The sequence below is a fragment of the Tyto alba genome, unplaced genomic scaffold (assembly GCF_018691265.1).
Source record: "Tyto alba isolate M040663 unplaced genomic scaffold, T.alba_DEE_v4.0 Super-Scaffold_14, whole genome shotgun sequence".
Lineage (NCBI taxonomy): Eukaryota > Metazoa > Chordata > Aves > Strigiformes > Tytonidae > Tyto > Tyto alba.
In genome coordinates, this window is record NW_024881276.1 from 47889863 (window position 1) to 47912689 (window position 22827).

Here is a 22827-nt window from a genome sequence, read left to right on the forward strand (position 1 = left end):
CCTAAGGGGCTCCTCGCCAGCTGGCGCCGAGGACGTCGGTTAGGCGGGTTGGGGGGGACATCTGAAGGGGTTACAGCCCTTCAGCCGAACCTGCTCGCAGGTACAGCTCAAAGCGGGAGTGGTGGTCCTGCACAGGCGCCGGGCCACGGCCCCTGATCGGCATCCCACTGCTCCCCCATCCCACTGCTCCCCCATCCCACTGCTCCCCCATCCCACTGCTCCCCCATCCCACTGCTCCCCCATCCCTCCTCCCCACAGCTTTTCCCCCGCCCGCCTGGGACCTGAACTCCCCTGCAGGCTGTCTGTGGGCAAACCAGACGGGTATAAAAGTATCCTGTCCCCATTTTGCTCAAATCCATGAAGATTTGAATTAAAGCAAATGTAAAGTTAATGTCTCAACTCTAAAACTCAGTAATACAAACTGGCCCATCTAACAACCTCGATTTCTGTGTGGACAGTAATATCAGTTCAAATGAATGCATGTTAATAAGGTCAGAGACTCTAGCAGCCACAGAGAACACTTTTTTTCAAAGAAATACTTAGTATCCTTTCAGAGACAGCTTCAACAAGAAACTCAATCATCTTTGTGTGTTCTGAAGACTTTTTTTTTTTTTCAGTCCTACCCAAAAGTTGTTTCAATAATACGTAAATTATATTTTACTAGCAAGTTTAATCCAGAACTGAAGCAGTATGAACTGCTTTATGTTGACTAGAGACAGAAAGAAACTCTGCTCCCCTCTATTACTCTCCTTTTTGGGAGAGGGAGAAGCAAGGAGGCCTATATTCTGATGAAAATACTCAAAAGGAAAAACCACAACCAAGCAGAGAAAGCTCTGATGATAGATGTTGAACCCACACCAACGTATACCTGACTCCGCAGCACACATAGCTGAGCAGCTTATAGTAGAGTCTCATTTTTTTTACCCACTTACCACAAAACAGTGCCATCATCTAAAACAAAAAGTGCTGAATTCCTGCGGTGCAATTTGTGGGTTTTATGTACGTAGATATTTTAACAGAGCCCGCAGGATGACTGAACACAATTTACATCGGTTTCAACATTTTTTGAAGATGTCTGAATGGTACTGTCTATCCAAGCTGTTACAGTAGCACACTATTTAAGCATTAGCTTCATGGACTGACATAATAAACAAGGCATCTGAAGCAGGCAACATTTGAATTTCAAAACATGGCAGCTGATGCTTTGCTGTACCCTCCTGATGGGTAGATTGCGGATGGACATTGTGCAAATGCTCACTGCCATGAAAAACTAAGAGGAAGAGAAACAATTACCAGCCGTTCCATCTCCTGCTCCCGAAGCCGCTCTTCCCTCTGCCTCCTGTGATAGTCCATGAGGTCTTCCCTTCCTGAAATGGAGCTAATGCTGTTCTTCCGCTCTCTCATGGATGTTTGCAGTGAGTTTGGCGTCTGTCTGTAACTTTCCAGATCTGGGTCATCAAGTTCCACGGAACTGGTGGAAAGGTTTCTTCGGACAGAGAATGACCTGTCAAAATCCACTGGGGAGAAAGAACCACTGGGACTTGTTCCTGAGAGTCCAAGTCTATCGAAATCATCGGAAAGATATGGGGAAGAAGGTGCTAAAAGCATTTTTTTAGCAATTCGAGGGCTTGCAGGAACACTAAGAGTTGAACTGACGTAGGGATTATTCCCCGAGACAGAGTTTGCGTGTGGTGAAACCCCTGAGCTGCAAGAAGAAAAATTCAGGTAATTATCAGCATCAAAAGCATTCTGAGGTAGATCTTTTTCTCCAAGTTTTTTCCTTTTAGTATTACCCAGAGAGCTTCTAGGGGGCAAACTTAACGGCACCAGCTGGCTTTCTGTTGATTTATAAAGTCTGGGTAGGGAACGACTGTACATTCCCATATGACTTAGAGATCCACCAGAGTATTTCCTAGGCCGTGAACCCAGAGTCTCCATCATCACATCCTTGTGCTTAACAGGTTTTACGTGAAGGGCCAGGCTGTCTTCAATATTCATCCTCCTGCCTTGCTTTGGGCTAGAAGGCATGCTGGCCGCCCCCGAATTGCTAGCAGATGAAAGCATCAGCTCATTCCCCGAGCTTCCATTCCACATGGTCAGAAGAGAGCCCGAGATCTTCTTTGTCTCCAGCATTCCTGGGAAGTAGACGTTGTCATACGATTTGTTTTTCTGACTGTACTTTGAGTAGTGAAACTTATCCATGTGTCCAAGGGATTTTTCATTTTCTCTGCTGGCATGAATATCAAAGTCTATCCTTCCTAAACTGTACCCTCCTGATACAGAACCCAACTGCTTTACAGAGATGGTTTTATCTGGAAGATACGGGCTTTCACAGGGGAACTGCTTGCTTCCTTGAATTTTGGTAATAGAGTGCGCATTTTTAACACTGGAGGAAGAATTAGGTTTAACTGGCATAGGTTGTGAAAGAGTTAAATATGAGCCAGCATAGTCCCCGTTTGTTTTAAATTTGAGACTCGATGAATATTTCTTCGGGTTGAGGTTTTCCATAATATCCTGGAGACCATTTTCAAGGGAATTCGCCACAGAACCCTTTCCCAAACTAGCATTTTGTAATTCCATCTGGTTTTGTGTGTGACTATACTCTGCCATAATCTTACTGGAATCTGTAAGGAAGAGAAGACAAGGAGAAACAGTTTTTAGCAACTCAATAGCCTCTTGCACGTGCATGCCTGAACATTAGCTTGAAAAGAACTTACTTTATGTAAGAATTACTGTGCTTGTATTGTAATGCACATGTCTCAGATCATTAAGCAAGGGAAGAGATGCACAACTTCCCAATCTCTGTTTTTACAAAAAATAGAGACTAAAAAATAAGAGGTAGAGTGACATCACCAAATCATACTACAAATCAGCAACACAGATGGAAAGAGGTTAGACTCTTTCTTTGGTGTCCTATCCATCACAGGAGCCTGTGGCTCAGCCTTTATAATCCTGAGCCTCCTAAGATGTCCATGAAGTGAGGAAGCATTACTGTCCTGATGTTTTACAGCTGAGGAACTGAAGTGCAGGTTGAAGATGCAAAGCAGACAACAGAGTGAAGAACTGAGCACAGGTCTTCCAGGGCTCAGGATACAGAACACAAGATGCTGCTCTGGACCACCTCTTCTTTTAACCTGTGCCGCTAGTGGATCTGAGCCCAATATACTAAGGAGCTCAAGTCAAAGCTCAGTAGGAGTTTGTCACCTTTCTGCTTACTCTGTGGATTGTCGTGCACAGCTTCATGGAAAAATACAAAACTGAGGCCCGTTTTTCAAGGTATTTCAGCTCACTGCTCTTAAAATGCAAAGCTGTAACTACAGCTGCAAAGAACACTTCAATTAAAAGACAGTCTTAAGGAAGCACAATGCTAGGCTCCATGACTTTGTACAAAACAACAACAAAAAACACATGACCATTAAAAACACTGACTGGGGTTTAAGGTTCCAGGTCCTAACGCTTGTTCAGAATTATAATTTATATTCTGGAAGAGGACACCAACCAAAAAAAGCCTTTGCTGTGGTGGATGTTATTGCCCAACTATGTGTCAAGATCCAGCCTACAGTTCTGACCCCTGCTTTGCCGAAAGCAAAGACATGAAATCAGCTCCTGACAGTGTCAGTCATTGCGGGAGATAAACAGGAGCCCCAGCAGGTTTGCGCTTAGATCTCAGCTGATGTAGAAATGGCTCCATTAACATTTACAGCAGCTCCTTGGATGTGCTAGGCTGTGCTTCAAACTAATAAACCACTGTCCAATATCAGTTCCTGCAGTGCCAGCAAGTGTTGCTTCTGCAAGTAAGGGTCAAATTAGGGATTTACTCTTGGCTTAGTCACATTTCACCTGTGACTTCAGCCACTTTGTGAGAAACCTAATCTCAGGTTTTCCTACCGAGTGACAAGCTAACATCCAACCGTGTAAAGTGCCTTTAAAATCCCCGGAGGCAATACTTTAATCCTCTTTCAAGTACCACTTCAGACAATTATATGATCCTAGACACAAAACTTGGATTCCCGCCCCACCCCACCAGAGCTGATATGATCCGGTTTCATCGAGGATCACTACGTTCAGATATCTAGTGGAAGGTGAAAAAGTATTCTTTGAGAGGGTCCCCGTTTCTGGGCCCTTCCTTGCTAATGAGGCAAAGAACTCTGGAATTCATTACTGTCCAGAGCATCATTCAATAGATCTCTGTTGCACAGGCTTCCTCTACTCACACTGTAGTAAGCCTAAGGGTGTAACAACACAATCTCCTCAATTCTTAAGGAACAAACCCTTAAGTTTAAGAACAAAGGTAACCATCATTAATAATGTAATTGAATAGGTGGAAGATAAAAGGAGTCAGCATTAGGGGGAGGGGAAGCAGAAACAAACAGAAGAAATCAAACACCTTCTTGAGCATAGTGGACTTGGCTGAGCATGTGTTAATTACAAGCTCTGGTAGTGGCCAAAAACTTTAAGTTGCAGCTTCAAAACCAAGCCTCAAATTTAATACTACACAGAATTTAATATTTTTTATGCTGTGGTTTTATTTGCTGTAATTTTAACACCTTTGTTATGATGATACAATTACCTAAGTTGCCTTTGAACAAGTAAGTTCACAGAGCTCTCCATTAGACCATCACTGCTATGAGCAGTGAAACTGCAATTTCTTACGATTTGACATTTTACTTGACATTTTTTAGCTATTCTCACAACTTTTGATCAACAGCAATGATGAAGTTCAAATGAACAAAAATGAATGTGACCCATGTCCAGCAGAACTCTTGTCAGGACAAGACAAAATCATCTGGAAAAGATCAAGCATTCATCATATTAGTGGTGTTATACAGAAGAAAGCAAGATGTATAAGTTATTTAAGAGCACAGCTATAAAGCGGAATGTGTATGCCTTGTATACTTAGCCTTCCACTGTGTGTGGAACAGAATGTAATTTCCATCGTTGTCTCTCTTTCTCCTTCCCTCTTCCAAATTTCCCTTAAAATTGAAAGCTAAACTCATACCAAAATTGTACTGCCCAAATCATAGCTTGAACACAGCTGAAGTTCAAATGTCTTTGCATAAATTCCACTGGCTCCTATATAAATAACTTAGCAGACACATTAATGGGACATTAATAATTGTTTATTACTCCCTTGCAACACCAGCAGGGCACATTTAATCCTACAAAGACTGGATGGTTTTGCCAAAAAACAAGTTAGCACATGGAAACTTTCAGGCCTATTCACCACAGCAATGAAGGGTTCATTGTACTTGAAATCCAAACAAGTAAAGTAAGAAAAGGTCACGATACCTTCGTGCAGACACTTGGTTTCGACTTTTCTCTACTATACCTCATGCCAGTTCTTCTGTGCTTTTGGTTCCAGCACCACAGTGCCCGCAATCATACGGTTAAATCCCAACTGGAGGACAGCACATGTTTAGCTGAACCGTAGCTGCTTCCCACAAACCAGATCTTGTTTGTTTTGTTTATTTTTAGGGTAATGTTTGGGATGAGACTTTATGAATATGCCAGGACGCGTTACACGTCCTGGCTGACGCTGCCTTTGCGTGCAGCTATAGGGACGGAGGCACGTGGCGTGCCCCAAACCCATCCTGCACCCAGGTCAGCCCCTGCTTTCACGTGGTAACCTTCAGCACACAGCTCCTCAGTTTAGCAAAGTATTTGCTGCCTGGAGCTATACAGAAGGAAATTCTTCCTTTTTTTTTTTTTTTTTTTTTAAATTTTCTTCCACCCCTATTGCTTTTCTTCCTTTCCCGAGTTGTTTAGCTGGGGGTCACTGATATCTATTCCAGCCAGGCATTAAACTGATGGGGGAGGGTTTGCTGGCTGCAGCATATCCAGCTGTGGCCTTATTTTGGGTGGCAAATGGAGTTAAACATGGAATAAGAACGGGGCGCTGATCTTATCCATGCGTCATAAGAATTCAAGGACCACAATCAATAACAAAATCTGAAAGCTCTCACTGCATTTACAAACAAGTTTCATTTTTATTAATTGATTACCTGATCCAACATTCTGAAAGGAGGAGAGGTTACTTCTGTTTGGCATCATATTCGTCTTCTACAGGATAGTTAATACAACACTAATTTGAGTGAACCAGATAAATTTTGACCTGAAAATAAAGTAATAAAAGAAAAAAATTTCATGTTAAGAAGCGTATTCTGAGAACATTTTTCAAGTGTATAATATAGACTAAAAGTGGCTTTTCTTATGGCAAAATTTCCAGAGACAACTCAAAAGGAAATATGTTAAGAGATATTTGGAAAGGGCACTCCACATTTAAAGTAGAGACTGTGTAAAACAACTGCAGACAGTTTTTTATCAGTTTAAAAGTCCACATAATTTGATTTGATAACCAGCTACTACCTATACTCCTGACTCTGTGCAGGCAGTTACTAGTCATAGCTCCTGAGTTTTGTCTGCGATCCTGTGGCTTCCTTAAGAAATCATTAACAATGTTGAACTCTGCTGAAGATTTTTGAAAGCACATAGTCCAGTTTCAGCCCACACAACACCAGCATCCTGACATCACGAAGAAACCTATACAAAAACAGGCACGCAATCCAAAACAGAGAAAATGTTTTAGCATGCAATGATTTCTGAGGTTCCAAAGAAGCCAGACTAGGAATGTAAAGAGATTCTTTAAAGTTTATTAAACACAAAAAATTGGTATGGCCACAGTAGAAGCTTAACTTAAAAGAAATATCAAAATTAAATCCCAGCCACTAAAGACTAAATTTAAATCTAAATCTAAAGAGAAGACCTCTGTGAGTTGCTCTATTAAAAGATTTTTTTTTTTTCTACACACACATCTGTTTTTAAAAGGTTGGCAAAAAGGCTTTAAGAAAAAATTGCATCAAGTGACAAAATTAATGGTGACCATCTGTAGGTCCTCTGGGCTTTAACTCCGGACAAGCAAATAGAAACGCGGCAGAAAAAACAAGTGAAGAATGGAGACAGATGTCTGGGGCTGTCTAGAAACAGCCACCTATTTAATTAATCACAGTCGTCACAGCCGCAACGTTTCGGGTCCCCGTCGCACAGACGTTTTGTGCCATGCTTGTTCACGTTACTCTCCCGGGAGAGCAGCCCTGGGAGAAGGGAGCTGGCTGCTAATCCCCGCAGGGGGAGGCTACTTCACCATGACCTCTGGCTTCTCCCTCACCTGCTCCCCCCTCCTAGGTGCTCTCCCACGGGGGGCCAGGCGCCGTCCTCCCCTCTGCCCCCCTAGGAATTCCCCCCTGCACTGGTCCTGCTTTGCAGTGCTTTTTTGTTTCTCTGCAGGGGACATTTTTCACTCTTAAGGAGAGAGTTTCCACCCCACCGGGCACCTCTCCTCCCCTCACACCAAGAGGTGGGCTTCACCCCGACAGCCTCCTCCAAGAGCACGCAAGCTACCTGCTCTCCAAGGAGCCAGGGTGAGGAAGGAGACCCCCGGAGTGCCGTACCTCCTGGGGAGACTCACCCACCACGTCTGCCCTCTCCAGCATCACAGAATTGAAGTTGTCCAGAGCAGATGGTGGGAAACAGCTTGGACAGCAGATAGCTTTTCAACCCAAGTTTCATGCTCAACAGGTTATTTTGTTGACATAAAACATCTACCTTGCTTTTTACCCGCCTGGGTCTTCCACCCCAAGGAGAGACTCCTTCCCCAATTCCTTCCAGCTTGCCTCGCATTCTCGAAACATGAAGCCTGTGTAGCATCCCCGGCGCCTTCCCTGCCAGGAGCAGGGCCGGGGGGCTGCCTGCGGACCCCCCACCACCACCAGGGCTGTGGCCAACAGGCAGCTGACCCTGGCAAGGGTTAACAGTGGTTCTCCACGTGTTGAACTGGGTCTCTGCCTTGTGCCTGCCTACGAAACGTGAAGGACTAGGACAGAAATTCTGTTAAAACTGCCGCTATGACGCCGCCTTGGCATATTGCTTCTGTAATCTCTGTTAAAAATACTGCTCTTCAAGTTCAGAGCTCCCTAGAAAAGAACCAAAAATTGAACTTTTCAGGACGTGTTCAACTTGACACAGAAAACTCATGACTCTCAACCTTTCACACTGTTCTGTAACAAAAGTATATAATCAAACAGAAAACTAAAAGATAGACAACTTGGAATTAAAAGACAGAAGAAATGGATGCTTTAAAAGAAAGGAAAAGGTATAACTGGATTTCCCATGTGTCTAACATTGCTGCTTTATGGCTAAAATCACTGGTAAGATCACCAAAAAAACCATCCTTTCTATCTCATAAGATGATGGCTACCACTTAATCAGTATGACAAACATTAAGGAGAGAACAGCTGACAGGGAAGGGTTTCTATGTAATTGAAAATTCAATCTTCAAGTCAGTTTGGTGAATACCTGGGTTTGCTAATAGCCAAAAGGAAAAATGTCGTTAAGGTTAAATATTTATACAGTTTCAGTTCAAGTTTGAGAACTCATTACAGATCTCTCAGAGGATGAGAGATCAGAAGTCATCACCTAGCAATAATAGGATTTTAGGGATGGGGGGAGGGGGAAAGAACTTTCTAAAACTCTCCACTGTGAGCATAAACAAGAAACAATTGATGAATTAATGAGCTAAGCAAATGAACATCTCAAAATCCACAGTTTATTTGTTCTCATGAAATCATCTTCTTTCAGATGAGGGTTATGCCGGGCCTCATCCAGCAACCAGCGAGGCTGACTCTCATTACTGAGCACGTGCCGTGCTCTGCCTTGGCTGGAACGAAGCAAAATGGTTTCATCTGGGATTTATAAAGTCATGTGAAGTGAATGTATACAGCATTACCAATCATGTTTCATCTCTACAGTGCCCGAGCCAAATTAAGTTTTGTTTCACTAACGACCAGAAGAAACAGTGATTCATGATTGAAACAGGCGGCGAGTCAAACAAAGGATTCCAGTCTTACGATATTATAACACAAGGCGTCTTTACAGTAAAAACTCCTTTCTCCTGGTGTAGGAGCCTAGAGCTGCAGCATAGCTGAGCCACAGGTACAGCCCTACCCAGCATTTAGTCCATAGATTTAGGGCAACGTTTTCTCAGCACGCAGTTTCTTGCCCCTTCCTTCTGCCTGGGCTGACACCCACCTCCTGTTAGCAGAGTCTGCTAGGGTACCCACTTTGCTCTTACATTACCGACCGAGTGGGCTGCAATGCCTCAGGCACTGCTAAAGTGCTACTCTAGCTGAAACTAAACAGTCAGTTTCAAACAAAGCTCTCAATTTTGGCCATCTCTCCTTTAAGGCTTTTCTGTTCTTCATTGTTTCTTCATTTTCAGTTTCTTGCAAAACATTAGCAATGGTTCCTGGCTGCTCCTGTCCCCTTTCCTGTCTCTGACACTTTTCTTCGGAACTCCTACAGCAGTGTACAGCCACCCATGGAAAACACGAAACCCTGAGTGATGGATGGTGAGGACAAAACCCCATCATTGTCACCATCCACACAACATCATTAGAGTTTAATTTGTTCTGAAACAAGGTTTTCAAATGATTAGGGTCTGTCTCAACTGTTCCAATGAAACACAGACTGTTTTTGAAACAAGAAAGCCTCTTAAATTTTCACACACTGAAGAAAATTTGGTGAATGAGTGATGATGGCTTCAGTGACCGGAAAGTTACCTTTGCCATGGTATAGCACACCTGAGTGCATAGGTGGACTGCTCCATTATCAAGTGGATTTACCTTTTTCCTGCATTATCTGAGGACAGTGTACTTGCTCCTGATTAAATCAATCCTTGTTTTCATCCCCTGACTGACTTTGCTTATTTAGAAACAACAGTCTTGAGAAGTGAAACTGATGGGAAAGTAAAACTCACTGGGATCTACAGCTTACTGCCAGAAACACTTAAGTGTAAAACCACCTTTCCCCAATCCCTTAAAGCCTCCTGTCAAGCTAAAACAATATATTCACAGAAAGGTACCTGCATAATTGGGTAGAGATTATGTACCCATAAACTAGCGAATGGACACATCTTAAAAAAGAGTGCAGCTATCTCTGACAAAAACTGGGCAACTCAGGAAGGCTGTTGCCTAAAGGTCGTCTTAAATATCATTCTTCATTTCCTCCTCCCCTGCAACACAATATATTAAACCCTAAGGTACAGCTAATTTCCTGGAGCATAGCCCTGAAATATGCTTAGTCCCTGGCTTTTCACGATATAGGTCCTGCAATACATCGGTCCCCATGGTGCAAGTGAGCACAAGGTCTAGCTACAGATAGAGGGTGTTTTAGTTCCCAAAGCTCACAGCTTGGCACCACCACCAACACTAAACAAATTAAAAATCAAGTATCTGTGAATCAGATTTGACTAAATCACTCACTTGTAATCCCACAGGTTTCCGATGCGGAAAAGGGAGTGGTAGAGGAAGTTGCTCTTATGGCTTATCTCTTCCTCTAAGTAATTATTATGTTGGATATTGGAGAAGGAGCAGAAAAAGGTCAATGCAACAACAACAGAAAACACCCTAAATAACTTTATTCCTCTCATAAACCACATCTATTTTACCAGAAAAATTATCCCAACTACTGCACAAAACTGCATCCAAATATGGCATTTTTAATTACTCTGACCTACTGTATAAGCATGATTCTCTCCTACCTGATAAGGACTGATGTCATAGGCATTGACAAATCAATTGCGCCTTCCAGTAGACGGATGTAATCATTTCAATCGGGTCATGACAACTGACAATTTTAAATGCGCATCAAAAATTAAAATATTCATTACCATACAAATACTAGAGTTTGGTAACTACAAGTTGAGATTTAAACCATTGACATAAGAGACACTGACTGCTGAGCGTGTGCAAATAAAAATGACAGTAAAAATATCGAAGCTTTATAACTTTTATGCCGTAATAGTTACCTGAAATTTAAACTGTTAATGTGCACATTTCAATGAGTCTAATCTCATTCCTATGCATTTGGTAGTACAAGAGATTAGACCACCTACTCAAACTGCATTATTTTAGTAGACATTGCTGCCTCCTCCTTGTTTTGCAATCACACAAACCACTGTTTCACCTGGACTAGTTCACTGCTGCAAGTTGAGGTGAGGAGGAAAAGTGATTCTTTTCTGCCCAAACAAAAGCCACTGACAGGTAGAAATGTATTAGAAGAGATTTGTGTTAAAACAACTAATTCCTTTCTTCATGCAGAAAAACAGGGCTGGCAGAGGACAAGCCAACCTCAAGACATACTCCTCTTTTCTATCTTGGTGCCTTTCTGGTAGTTACGCTTAAGAGTCAGTTATCTGACACTGACTGATTTATCTCATGCCAGTAATGACGAGCTCCCTGGTATTATTCTGACACTATTTCATTAACTCTTTTCCAACTGAAAATTTGAGTGTGCTCAAAAAATTTGCAAATCAAGACTTAAAAAATTCACAGAGATGCAGCAAATTGAAATCTCTGCTGGTGGCTGGTGGACTGTGATTGCTTATATCCCATTGTGCAGACTAACAAAACCCAAAACAAATGACATAGCCGATGTAGTAATAAATGTACATAAATATTCTAGGCCAATATAATTCTCATTCCTGAAACCCAGGAAATACAGACTTTCTTAATCTAAAATTAAGAAGGGGGTTGAGTGAAAAACAATTATGAATCCAAATTCTTACTGTACAGGAGCAGAAATTCTCACTGTACAAGAGCAGAAGGACCCTAAAGAAAAGTTTCTCCTTTCTCATCCTACCTGACATGATAAACTTGACTCTAGGATGCCTCTAACAAATTCAATGAGAGCTTGCCATACACAGCAGGTAGGTAGGAAGTCCCAGAAAATCTAAGCGGCTAGAAAAACTAATCATAACAGCTTCAAAGATCTTCTACTGCCTTTTAAATATATTTTTTTTTTGGCCTTCTTGGATGTCCTTACCATTTTTTTCCTGTCTATTGCCTTCTCCCACTCTCTCAGGCAATCATTGCCCATGATCCGCTTCCCTCTGTGCTGATTTCTTTCACTGCCACTTTGTGCCTGTCACTTCCTTTTGTTAATCAGTTCCCTCCAGTGCCCACTTACTCTGACAGCTTCTGTCTCTCTCATTTTGTTTGTCCATTTCTCCTCACTTTGTCTCTCTCCTGACATGCTTGCCCCATATTTCCCAAAGTCCCCTCCGGGTCTTTTAACGCTGCTTCATTTTCCAGCGCTCTCAGGGCAGCGAGCATGCTCCCAGACTAACCGCTTCTCATCCCACTTGCTTGGCAAACGACATCATGATGGTGACAGCTCAAGCGGCACCCGCTGTGGCTGCTGTGCTACCAAACCATGGGTCTGCCTGCACAAATACAGGGTAGCATTTATCAGCAAGTCACAGGACTGCGTTCCCTCAAGCGAGGAGCGCAGGTACTACACCTGCAGTTACACCATTTAATATAATTAAGGAAGTTAAGTAAAACGGTTCACTTAAACTGAGCCCACCCGCATGAGATTTGAGCAAGCAAAAAACAAGCCTGGTCACATTTATGGAGCCCACGCCTCTTTGAGAGTCTCTGGAGGGCCTTCTACAGAGGAAAACTCCCCTTGGATTTCCGTGGCATCTTGGATGTCCCCCACCGGTCTACAACACAACCGAAGTGAACAACATCTGCTCTGAACACCCAAAACAGGTCATCGTCTTACAGCTGTTCAGTTAATTCAGTGGGAAGCACTGCTTGCTGTACTGGCAGTCACTACAGATCAGAATTAACTGTTTGTTTTAACAAATGAAAATGGAGACAATGCACTCCACGTGCAGTGAACACAGCACTAATTCCTTCATAAACAACCACCAGCACTTCCCCTCACCCACTTTCATTGTTTCAGTTACTCTCTCAAGCTTCAAGTGGGGAAAAGACATACAAGATCTTCCCATCCAAACCCCTTTAGTCCTTCTCATCCAACTCCAGCCTCAAGGTGGACCTGCGATCTTTACCTCACCCACCCTCTGCTTCCTATCTAAAAACAAAACACTCCCAAGTTTTTCATGATGGACCGTGTACCTTCCCAACAATGGTCAGCTGGTGTCTTCGTGTACTTTCAAGGAGCTGGTTGCTAATTGTATCTGATAAGCATAAACAGTAACTGATATGGAAAAAATGACTACCCTTCCTGTCCTGGTTGCTGCCAAAGATTTCCATTCCCTCAGTGAAAACACAGACACACAAAAGAGTCAATTTAGCATTTGTCAAAAGGGAAGGGAAGTAAATTTCTGGTGTGGAAAAGGAACTGCATAAACCGAACAAAAATGGTACTATTGGCTCTGGAAATGATACGGTGTTACTATTGGACTGCCCTAAAAGCACCTCTTCTCAGTAACTACCCTTTTAGTTCAGCCTAGCCCTCCCCTTGACAGCAAAGGCAGCCGCTCTTGCACCTTCTGATTACTTCTCCTCCTTTCTCTCCTACATCGCTTCCTTCTGCTGTGGGAAAGCAAGCCCACCCTCGTCCTCTGTGATTCCATTTGGCACCACCACGCCTTGCCCCCTCCCATCTCTCTTCCTTTCCTATGTCAATACCTTATCTTTGGGGACCTTATCTATGAGAATCTAGGGAGAGGAAAAATTTAAAAGTTCACCAAACGCAAGAACTTGCAACACGGCTTCTCTCGCCTCCCTCTTCCCCCAAACGAGGGGGAACATGCAGCACAAAGATGAGACACGCACCATGTTCTGGCTGGCAACATGTCCACCCAGCTGCCCTGGAGATGCAGAGATGGAGGGCTCGGGCACGTGCAGACAAGGTGACACCTTGACAAGACGAGCATTTGGGGGGGGGGGGGGGGGGGGGGAAGGAGCTGCTGACAAAAGCCATGTGTTTAAGATCGCACAACCACTCGGCGGCAGGAGCAAAAAGCCCCATCTCCCGAGCCTTTATGTAAGCACAGCCGGTCTATTTACACTTCTGCACGCGGGGAAATTCCTCAGGCCGCTTTGGGGCAGGAGGAGAAGGAGGGGGGACTGCTAGTTCCCAGCCCGTCCCTCCTTTTGCTGGCAGTGCCGAGGAGGCTCCGCTCCCCGAGCCGAAGCCGAAGCCGAAGCCGCCGCCGCGCACCCCGGCCCCGGCTGCCGAGCTCCGCATCTCTCGGGGGAGACCGAGCCCAGACCCCTCGCCTCCCGCAAGCCAACCAGACGTAACGCCGGATTCCTGCTGCTGAACTCCGGCGATGCCGAGGCGGCATCCATCGCCGGCTCGGCCCGGGGAGAAACCCATCTCCGCCGGGCACGGCAGCCGGAGGCTTTAAAAGCCACCGGGCTAACAAAGACGCGCGGACAAAGAGCCCTGTCCTACGTCTTCCTCTCCACCAGGTAGATTACTGGCGATGGAAAACCAAGCCAAGCCCCGCGGTTCCTCCCTCGCCTCCTCGGCCCACGGACTCGCGGGGACGGACGCCCCCGCCGCCGGCCGGGGCAGAGGCTTTGTTCGCCGGCGGGGACGCGGCAGCGCCCGCCAGCACCGGGGGGGCAACACCCGGACAAAGAGGGAGAGGCGACTGGCGCCGGGAGGGACGCGGGGGGAACCCCGTCCCTTTTAGCAGCAGGGTCGCGGGCGAGCCGGGCGGCAAGGGTGGGACGCCGCCCTCCTCACCCGTCAGAAATGCGAGGGAGCAGGCTAAGGGGGGAGCGGGGGGGGGGGGGGGTGGCACAAACTCCCTTAGAAGTAGCCAGAAACCGGGGGGACGGTTGCGAGCAGCCGAGGGACCCTCTCCCCATCCCCGCGGGTAAGCGCCGCGGGTCTCCGGGGAGCGCTACCCACCCCACCCCACCCCACCCCACCCCACCCCGCGGGACGGTGCTTCCCCCGGGCGCGCACTCACCATCTCCACCGCCTCTTCCTCCTCCTCCTCCTCCTCCTCTTCGTCCTGCCGCCGCTGACCCCCGCGCATCCCGCCGCCCGCTCGGCCGCGGCTGCGAGCGCCGCCGCCCCCCCCCCCCCCCCCGCCCGCCCGCGGGAGCCGCCCCCCGAGCGGCAGCCGGCACCGCCCCGCGCCCGCCCACCCACCGGGGCTGGGGCGGGGGGCACCCCCGCGGGGCGGAATGGTTCGCTCCCCTCAGGCCGGGGTCGCGGGAGCGGGGTGGCCGAAGAGGAGGCGGAATGGGGGGGAAGGGGGGGGGGGGGGGACGAAGGGGGGAAACGCGCGTAGAGGTACCCATAGCGCGGGGAGGGGGCGGGGGGGGGGAGTGTCCTGCCTGGGCCACAAAATATGAACCGCGAGGCGATTTCCTGCCCGCGGGATTAGCTGAGCAAACAGGGCGGCGGGCCCGGTTTTCCTCGCCTGGGGCTGGGGGGTGCGTTTACATGCGCCCTCCCTCCTTCACCCCCTCATCCCCGGGGGAGCTGTGAGGAGGAGGGGGCTGCCCTCCGCCCTCCCAGCCCCGGAGGGGAGCAGGGTTGCCTCCGCGACCGTCCCTGCCGCTCGCCCCAGCCCGGGGGTCCCACCCTGCTGCCTCCCTGCGATTTAGTTTTACCTGGAAAAAAAACCACACGTGGGCACATATGAACGTATGCACACCTATATACACGTCTATACGTACACAGGGACCCCCAGAGACCCCCGTCCAGGCCCAGCGCCTCCACGAAGGATGCACGCAGGTGGCAGCCGCCACCGAGAGCGTTTCACTGTCCCAAAGCGGGGAGCGGGCCGGTGAGCCTGGCCAGGCCTGGCTGGCAGGGCTGGCACACCAAAGCGAGCGTAGGAACCAACGCCGGCTCGGCGAGGCGAGTTTGCTCCTCGCCTCTCCCGCGTCTGGCGAGGGGCTGGGGGTGCAGGTCCGGACCCCTTCGGAGGTCAGTGACAGAGGCAGCGAGGTTAACCGCTGGGTCGCAGCTGTTACCGAGGAAAACAAAAAGGGCCGAGAGCCTCCGGGGAGGTGTCGTCCCATCCCTGGGACCCGTGGGTGCTGGCAGCCCGGGGTGTGGAACAAACCTTCTCTTCCCGAGCGCCCGTCAAGCGTCAGCTTGGTGAGGAGAACCCCAGCGACGAGAGCTGCCAGCCAGCCTGGAGGACTCAGGGCAGCGAGCCAGGGTGTCCTGCCTTGCAATCTTGCTTCGTGCTGTGTGGCCTCATCACTCTGCCTTTCCCCGCTTGTTCCCCCGAGAGGGGATTCGGGGATCTCGGCGCGTACCTGCCGCGCAGGGGTCCTGCGGGATGAGTTGAAGCTCCCACGGCGCTCGGCAGGTGGGAACCGCTGCCGCCCTCGCTGCCCGCTGCCGTGGGGAAACGGGCTGCGCTCTCGCCCGGCTCCTGCTTCGCCTGTTCCAGGGGGATATTTTACTTGGCTAAAACCGTTACTTTACCACAGCATAAACTTTGAAATAACTCATTAAAAGCTGGAGTCTGTATAGTAACACCCACAGTACCAGACAATATTAAAAAAAAAAAAAAAAAAAAAATGGCCTTGGCTGTCCTGCTGTCTACTGTAGTTTACCTATAAAAAGACAAACTCTTGAGACTAATTAATAGGCTGGAACCCAGATGAGCTTTTCTTCTGCGATGCCTCCACAAATGTCTGTGTGCTTCATGTACTGCTAGTGTTGAACCTGGATCTTCTGTTTTGTTCACTGAAGAAGCAAGAAGGAGTACATGCAGTTAAAAAAATGAAGGCATGTATGTGTAATGAATGCAGAGTTAGGGACATGCTCACAGCTGGGAGAGGCGAGAATGACTTTTAACCCTGCCACAGCCAGAGCCAAAAGCAGCCAGCCTTCCCTTCATCTCACGTGATCTTTTTTCTTCTCTGAAGTGGGAAAATTGCAAGTAGTAGTCTGCAAAAATCTCCCTAGGGAAAATGATGCCTAATAGTACAGAAAGGAGTAACTTTGCACTTGTGGTTAAACTGTTACTCTGAAGGGCTTTCGATATGCCGGCTGAAATGATTCTTTAGTTAGTTTCTATACAGTAGGTGAGGTGGCAGCAAAGCTGGGTCCAGCAGAGCATGTGTTTCTCCTCATACATATAGCTGGGAAAATTTTATCTGAGTCAGTGTCATCTGTTTCTTGGCAGCAAGGGAGAGAAAAATAAGGAATAAAGCTTATTTCTAAAATAACAAGAAGTATTCAAAACCAGCCATAGCTGAGGCCCTAAAATAACATAGTAAATTGGAATGTCTAACAGGCAAGTGTCTGGCAATTTAAAACAAAAAAGATACTCTCTTGGACATTTTATGAGTAGGAAATACTTAGAAATTAGCAACCAAGTGAAACTCCAAAAACTAAAGAGCTGAAGACTCTTGTTGGAACAAAAGCATCAGTACTACTATTAAAGAAAGTCAGGAAAAAGAGTATGGAAACTTGCACGAGAGCTACAAGTTGTAGATGGGTTCAACAGTCCACCTAGCTATCTTTAACTGTTTTCATGGCGGTTGCACAGCTACATCAACTGTACTGCCTATCATAGAGGCTTTTAAAATTCTCCGTCCCTGAGTATGCAAGCATGCCCAATAAAAGTTTAGTTTCCATGGTAATTCATATAAGTAGAAATCAAATGTCGGAATGTTTGCAAAAAGTATGCTTTAATCAGGAGGCTTGAAAATGGTAATAAAATACTTCAGTGCCATGATTCTGTAACAGGAAAGGACAGATCACTTCAGCCACTTCAGAACTGAAGTCACCTCTGAGCAGGCACCCACAATCACAACCTCCACATTACCCGATCCCTCACCTTTGCAGATTTTGTCCACATCAAGTATGGACATGACTGCATTTCTGTCAAATGAGCCAGAGCCCACAGCTGGGAGTTGGTTCAGGCTTTATGCTACCTGCAGAAGGAGAGACAATACCCAGCCTGACAAAATCAGTTGAGATAAAGCTCCCCATTGATGACTGGGTGCAGCTACACCCAGTCTTTCTTTGGTAGCAAAACTGGTCTGGTTTCTCCCTTTTCCTGACATAACTAATCATTTGGGTTCCCAATCTATAGCTTGTGACCTTCTTTGGTGGGCTGATGCAGTTATTTGTGAAAATCAGATCAAGGAAATGATCCATGTGAAACCTCTTCCTTCCCTGCGTCTCTGCCCTTTCTAAAAAAGGTCCAACAAGTAGTTGCACTACAGTGACTGATGAAAAGAGGAACAGCATAGATTGGAGTAGCTGAGCTTGAGACCAAGCCTCTGTTTCTTGAACCGGTGCCACCGATACACCAGTGGATTTTTAAACTGCACCCTTTTTGAACAAACGTGGAATTTTGAACTACTGCCTCAGTGAAGAAACCCAGTTGTTGCTTGCCATTGCAGAATAAACCTACATGACTGTTTATAGCCTGGAAATAATAACAATGGTTGCAACCAGAACTTCTGGTGAAACTTCAAAGCAAGCAGTGATTCTTCGGTTGTAACTTCCTCAAAGACATTTTGAGGCAGTGTAGCAGGCTGGATTCTGGGTACTGAAAGAAACTTGATTTCTAAGGCTAATTGGGAAACTCTGCAAAATAAAAAGGCAACCTGGAGCATCACTTTATTCATCAGTATCATTCCCATGGAAAAATCACACCCAATAGTTACACTAGTCATCCAAATTAAAATCTAAAAATCTGTTAATGCAGCACACAGTAGAGAGGTATATCAAACAATAATAAAGGAAAAAAAGGTAAGCTGGGGTTCAACCAGAGGAGTGTTCTTGTGACTTGGCCTGAAACTTTCTTAAACTGTCACACAAGAGCTATCAAGAAGAAACTGCCTGGGGAAAATAAGTTACATGAGTAATCAAATCTCATGCTCCAGGGCACAAGTCAATTGCTGGAAGGGTCAAGAAAGGAATTTCCTCACTCTTTTCCTTTGCACAGTTGTACACAATTAACTAGGTTGTAATTGCAAAGCAAGAAAGCAGTTAGGTTTTGTATTCCTCTGAATCATCAAGTGCTGGCTGCTTTTGCAGCTGAATTCAGAGCTTAAGGGATGGGTCTGGTATGATGGGTTTTTGTTGCACTCCTGTGAGGCTTTGCCTAGATTTGCAGTGCAATTGTGGGGTCTGCTCTTCCTTTGATGCTGACTGCCTAGCTTGGAGTCTGGCTGCACTGCAGAACAACCACTGAAGTGAGGACTCAACTAATTTAGGCAGTTAGTTCTCTGTTAATAGTAAGTAATTACCTTAAAAATGTTTCTACTGATAAATTGCACAGCTCATAATTACTCATTTAAGTAGCAGCAATGTTGTAGCCATAATGGCCTAAAGATATAAACAAGACAAGATTTGTTAGAAAGGTAACCATTTTTATTAAAGCAACTATACCATTTAGTGCAATAAAAGATCATGCTATTTCTTCCTTAAATAGAACATTTTAGTGATCAAAAGGATTTTTGCTAACACAGGCCAGACATTACTCTGCTTCAAATCACAAGAGCAGTACCCTATTAGTTTGTGTATGGCTATCTGTCTTTGTAGCTGATTAATTGCTTCCCTTTGCTAGAATCAGCATGCCTCTGTGACTGGACGGCTTCATTAGCCACCTCTGATACTGCAGCTAAGCTCACTATAGTGTTACTAGATTTTTTCTGTACACAAGTACGTTTTTGATATATGATCTGTGAGCAAACATGTTGAAAACCACAAGCTCTAGGTCTACAGGCAACACCTGGGTCAATGCTCCTCATCGATGTTAAATTAGTAGGCAAACAGCTGGCAGAAGATGTGGTGCAAATGCCATAGCTACGCTGGTTTACAGTTACTTACAGTCAGATATTAGGGCAGCAACTCATTTTGTACTCAGTGGCTGGTTACAAGAGTATCTTCATCCTACAGTTGCACCTTCTAGATTTATATTTTTTCCCAGCAAGCAATAAGTTGATCTGTAAGATTCATAAGCACCTTAGTTTGGGGCCTTATGATGCCAAGCCAAGGAAGTTCTCTGTTCTACTTTGGTCTCTATCTTTGTTCATCAAATCTGGATGCAGAAGTCTTTTATATATTTAACAAAGTAGCGGGTACTTTCTTTAGTAGGAAATGCGAAGAAATCTAAAAGCAGTTAAGCTACTTGTCTAAGGTTCCAAAAGAAATATCAGTGGGAGCAAGGTGTGGAACATGAGAACCCAATTTACTACTTTAATTTCACAGTTAATCTGTGTGAAGATAGATCACTCTGTGTTGAAATAAATACTCATTTGGTTTCTTCCTCCAGCAGAAAATATTCTTCCCCTTCAGGTGTAACTCAATTAAATAGTACAGAGTCAAAAGAGGTAAAACAATGCATTTCTACCAAAAGAAAAGATGTTTGACAGAATTTCATTCTGTTTAGGGGTCATTTGGCCTGGAATGGATGTAGTGGCTTTCACAAAGGAAAAAGCTCTGCCCAACAAAGTTTAGATAAAATATATCCTTACAACTGATTCGTGAAGCTCCCTTTGCTGACAAGGTTTTATATGTGCATTGAGAAGGGTTGTAGGGTTTTTTTTTCACAGCAGATGGCCCCCAAATGGGGAATTAAGTCCCATTAGCAGCACAAAGGATGACACCGTACCCGCTACTACTTTCCTGCACTAATAGGGACAGAATAAAATGCAGAGATACATTTTAGTCTCAGCTTTCTGGGATTTTTCTCTAAACAGAGGTGGGATTAAAAGCAACTGAAAAATATAAATTATAACCATTTTCTTCCTGTGTAGCCCTTACTTAAAACTGCCTTCTCAGGCTTAGACAAAATATACAAACCCCAAAGGTAAACATCCTGAAGATGCACTAATGCCCAAGGAAAAATCAACCTAAACCAAATCAGCAGTCAAGTGACAACTCACCGTCTAACCTCCTCCCTACGCTTGCACCACTTTCAAAAAAATTCTAAAAATATAGCAGGGTGGTGGAGAGGGTTGCAGAATCGAGTATGTTCAGCTTCTGTCAGAATGCGCAGGGGAAGGGGGAAGATGGACAGCATTTCCCTGCAGGTTTTTAACTCGGGGGGGTGGGGGGGCTGTAGGAATCTGGCTCCTGAGGCCAGGACAGCTACTGCACCTGACAGCTTGTTGGTGTGCAAGTCACGATACAGCACCTACCCCCGGCACGTGCCCCATGCCAGGTTAATCCGTATCTCATCCTTCCCCATCCTCCTTATGCCAGGCCCATTTTGGGTTCCCCTGGGGAATAAGGGGGGACCGTGCCCATCCATCCCCCCGGCAGTGCCGTTTCCCTGAGCCCGCCGTCGGCCTCTCGGGTCCGCCGGCATGCCGCTAACAGGGCCGGGCTCCGGCAGGCCGGGCAGGGGTGAGACCGTGGGAGGGCTCTGCTGGAAGAGCTTTTGGCACCGTGAGCTTGGCGTAGAGGAAGTAAAGCACTCGGGTACTTCAGATGCAAAGCCCCGTGTCTCCCCACCTGCCCAGCCTGCGGCGGCTATGGCCTCGGCGCTTGAACCAGAAGCTGAAGCTTTATGGGGCAGCACCTCAGCTAACAGTACGACAGTGAACTGAAAAGCAAGCAAACTCAGATATTTGGGGATGTGAGTAGTTTGGAAATGCTATTTTACAGGGACCGCGTAAAGCCTGCTGATTTATGCTCCTATCCTCGTCTACGCTGCTCACCTGAGAGGGTCCGTCTCCATCCTGCAGCGCTGCTCCCGGCAGCCTCTTTGCAACGAAGCCCCGTATATGCGCTGCAGTCCGGGCCTGCACCGCGGCGGCCACGACACCACACGCTTCCCATGAAATTCCCACCGACTGATGTAGGATTAGGCCCACAGGAAGCAATAAAATATGCTTGCTGATCCCAGAGTATCACAGGAAATTAACATATGACAATCTTTAACACATTGTTTTAATAAATTATAATTTTGTACTGTAGTTTAAAGACCACTATGAAATCTGAGATAGGAAGCTGGGGGTGGTCTCGCTTCTTTTTCATAATGCCTTGTTTGCACACTGCGTTTTTTCTTACTTGCTCTTTGTACTACTGAAGCCTTAAAACAGACAGGGAAGCATCCCAGCACTCGTGAGCAACCACCTTCATTTTGGTTGCAAGCTCCCCAGACCGTCCTGTAAAGTAGAAACCCATTCCAACCAAGAAGAGAAATGCACTATCTTAGTGATACGCTTTGCTGACAGGACATAAATTAGGTGGCAATATGAAATGGGGACACAAAAGTAGCCCATAGGAGCAAGGCGATTAAGGCATAAAGAGAGGAAAGGGCTGACAGCGGATCCTCATTAGACTTAAGAACAGTTTGTCATTAGCATGCTTTTTTAAACCTCAGAACTTTAACAGGAGAAAAATGTTTCTTTATGCTTCAGATCTCCTCCTCAGTTAAGGGAGGTTTCAGGTTCCCCCTCCCCCTCTCATTTCTGGTGAGGCTGCCAAGTTTTCCCAGAGCTAAAAGCAACAACTTTCTGTTAAACGTTACTTCATGCTTCTGGTATTAATCTAATAGGAGGCTAGATGGGGAGGAGGGGGAAGCAGCAATGAAAGCTGATTTCCTGCCGTGCAGTGGGAAATCCATAGAAAATTCAGATCTAACACTAATTTTAACAGCTGGATGACTGCTTTGGCTTTTACTTGCCACAGGAACATGCAACTGCATACTTTTTTTCTGTTATAAAAAGAAAACAGACGTCAAGCAAAAGGCAAAATAAAAAGAAGGCTTGCAATTGTAAATAGCCTGATTAAAACATCCTATTCAACTATGCTGGAAATATCAACTCATTTTGCAAATTGCCTTTCATTTCTGTTAACATTTCTAATAAGAATGTTCATGGAAACAGAAAATATACAAGGAAATCATCTTGCTAATAAGCACTTCAACAAATATTTACTTGGGAAGTGGTCCAGCAACCACTTTGAAAAGAGTCAGCGGGTTTGAGAATCACGCAATTGGGACGCTGAAATAAAACTCCCTGATGGAGGTGAAAAAATCATAGCAAAAAGAGCAGATTGCGA

At 45.7% G+C, this 22827-nt stretch overlaps 1 protein-coding gene across 5 annotated transcripts in view; it reads right to left on the bottom strand.

Moving 5' to 3' along the window:
* The window catches only part of PHLDB2 (pleckstrin homology like domain family B member 2), a 128147-nt gene that overhangs the window by 52308 nt on the left and 53012 nt on the right, over nucleotides 1-22827 (bottom strand). For 4 of the 5 annotated variants that reach the window (XM_033005299.2, XM_033005300.2, XM_033005298.2 and 1 more), the window contains 2 exons: nucleotides 6003-6112; nucleotides 1294-2624 (listed from right to left, as the gene is read on the bottom strand). In XM_033005299.2, coding sequence (XP_032861190.2) covers nucleotides 1294-2624; nucleotides 6003-6051 — 1380 coding nt within the window. In that variant the 5' untranslated portion in view covers nucleotides 6052-6112. Of the gene's footprint in view, nucleotides 1-1293; nucleotides 2625-6002; nucleotides 6113-14794; nucleotides 14890-22827 lie in introns of those variants that run through there. The other variant, XM_042788282.1, reaches the window with a different exon arrangement.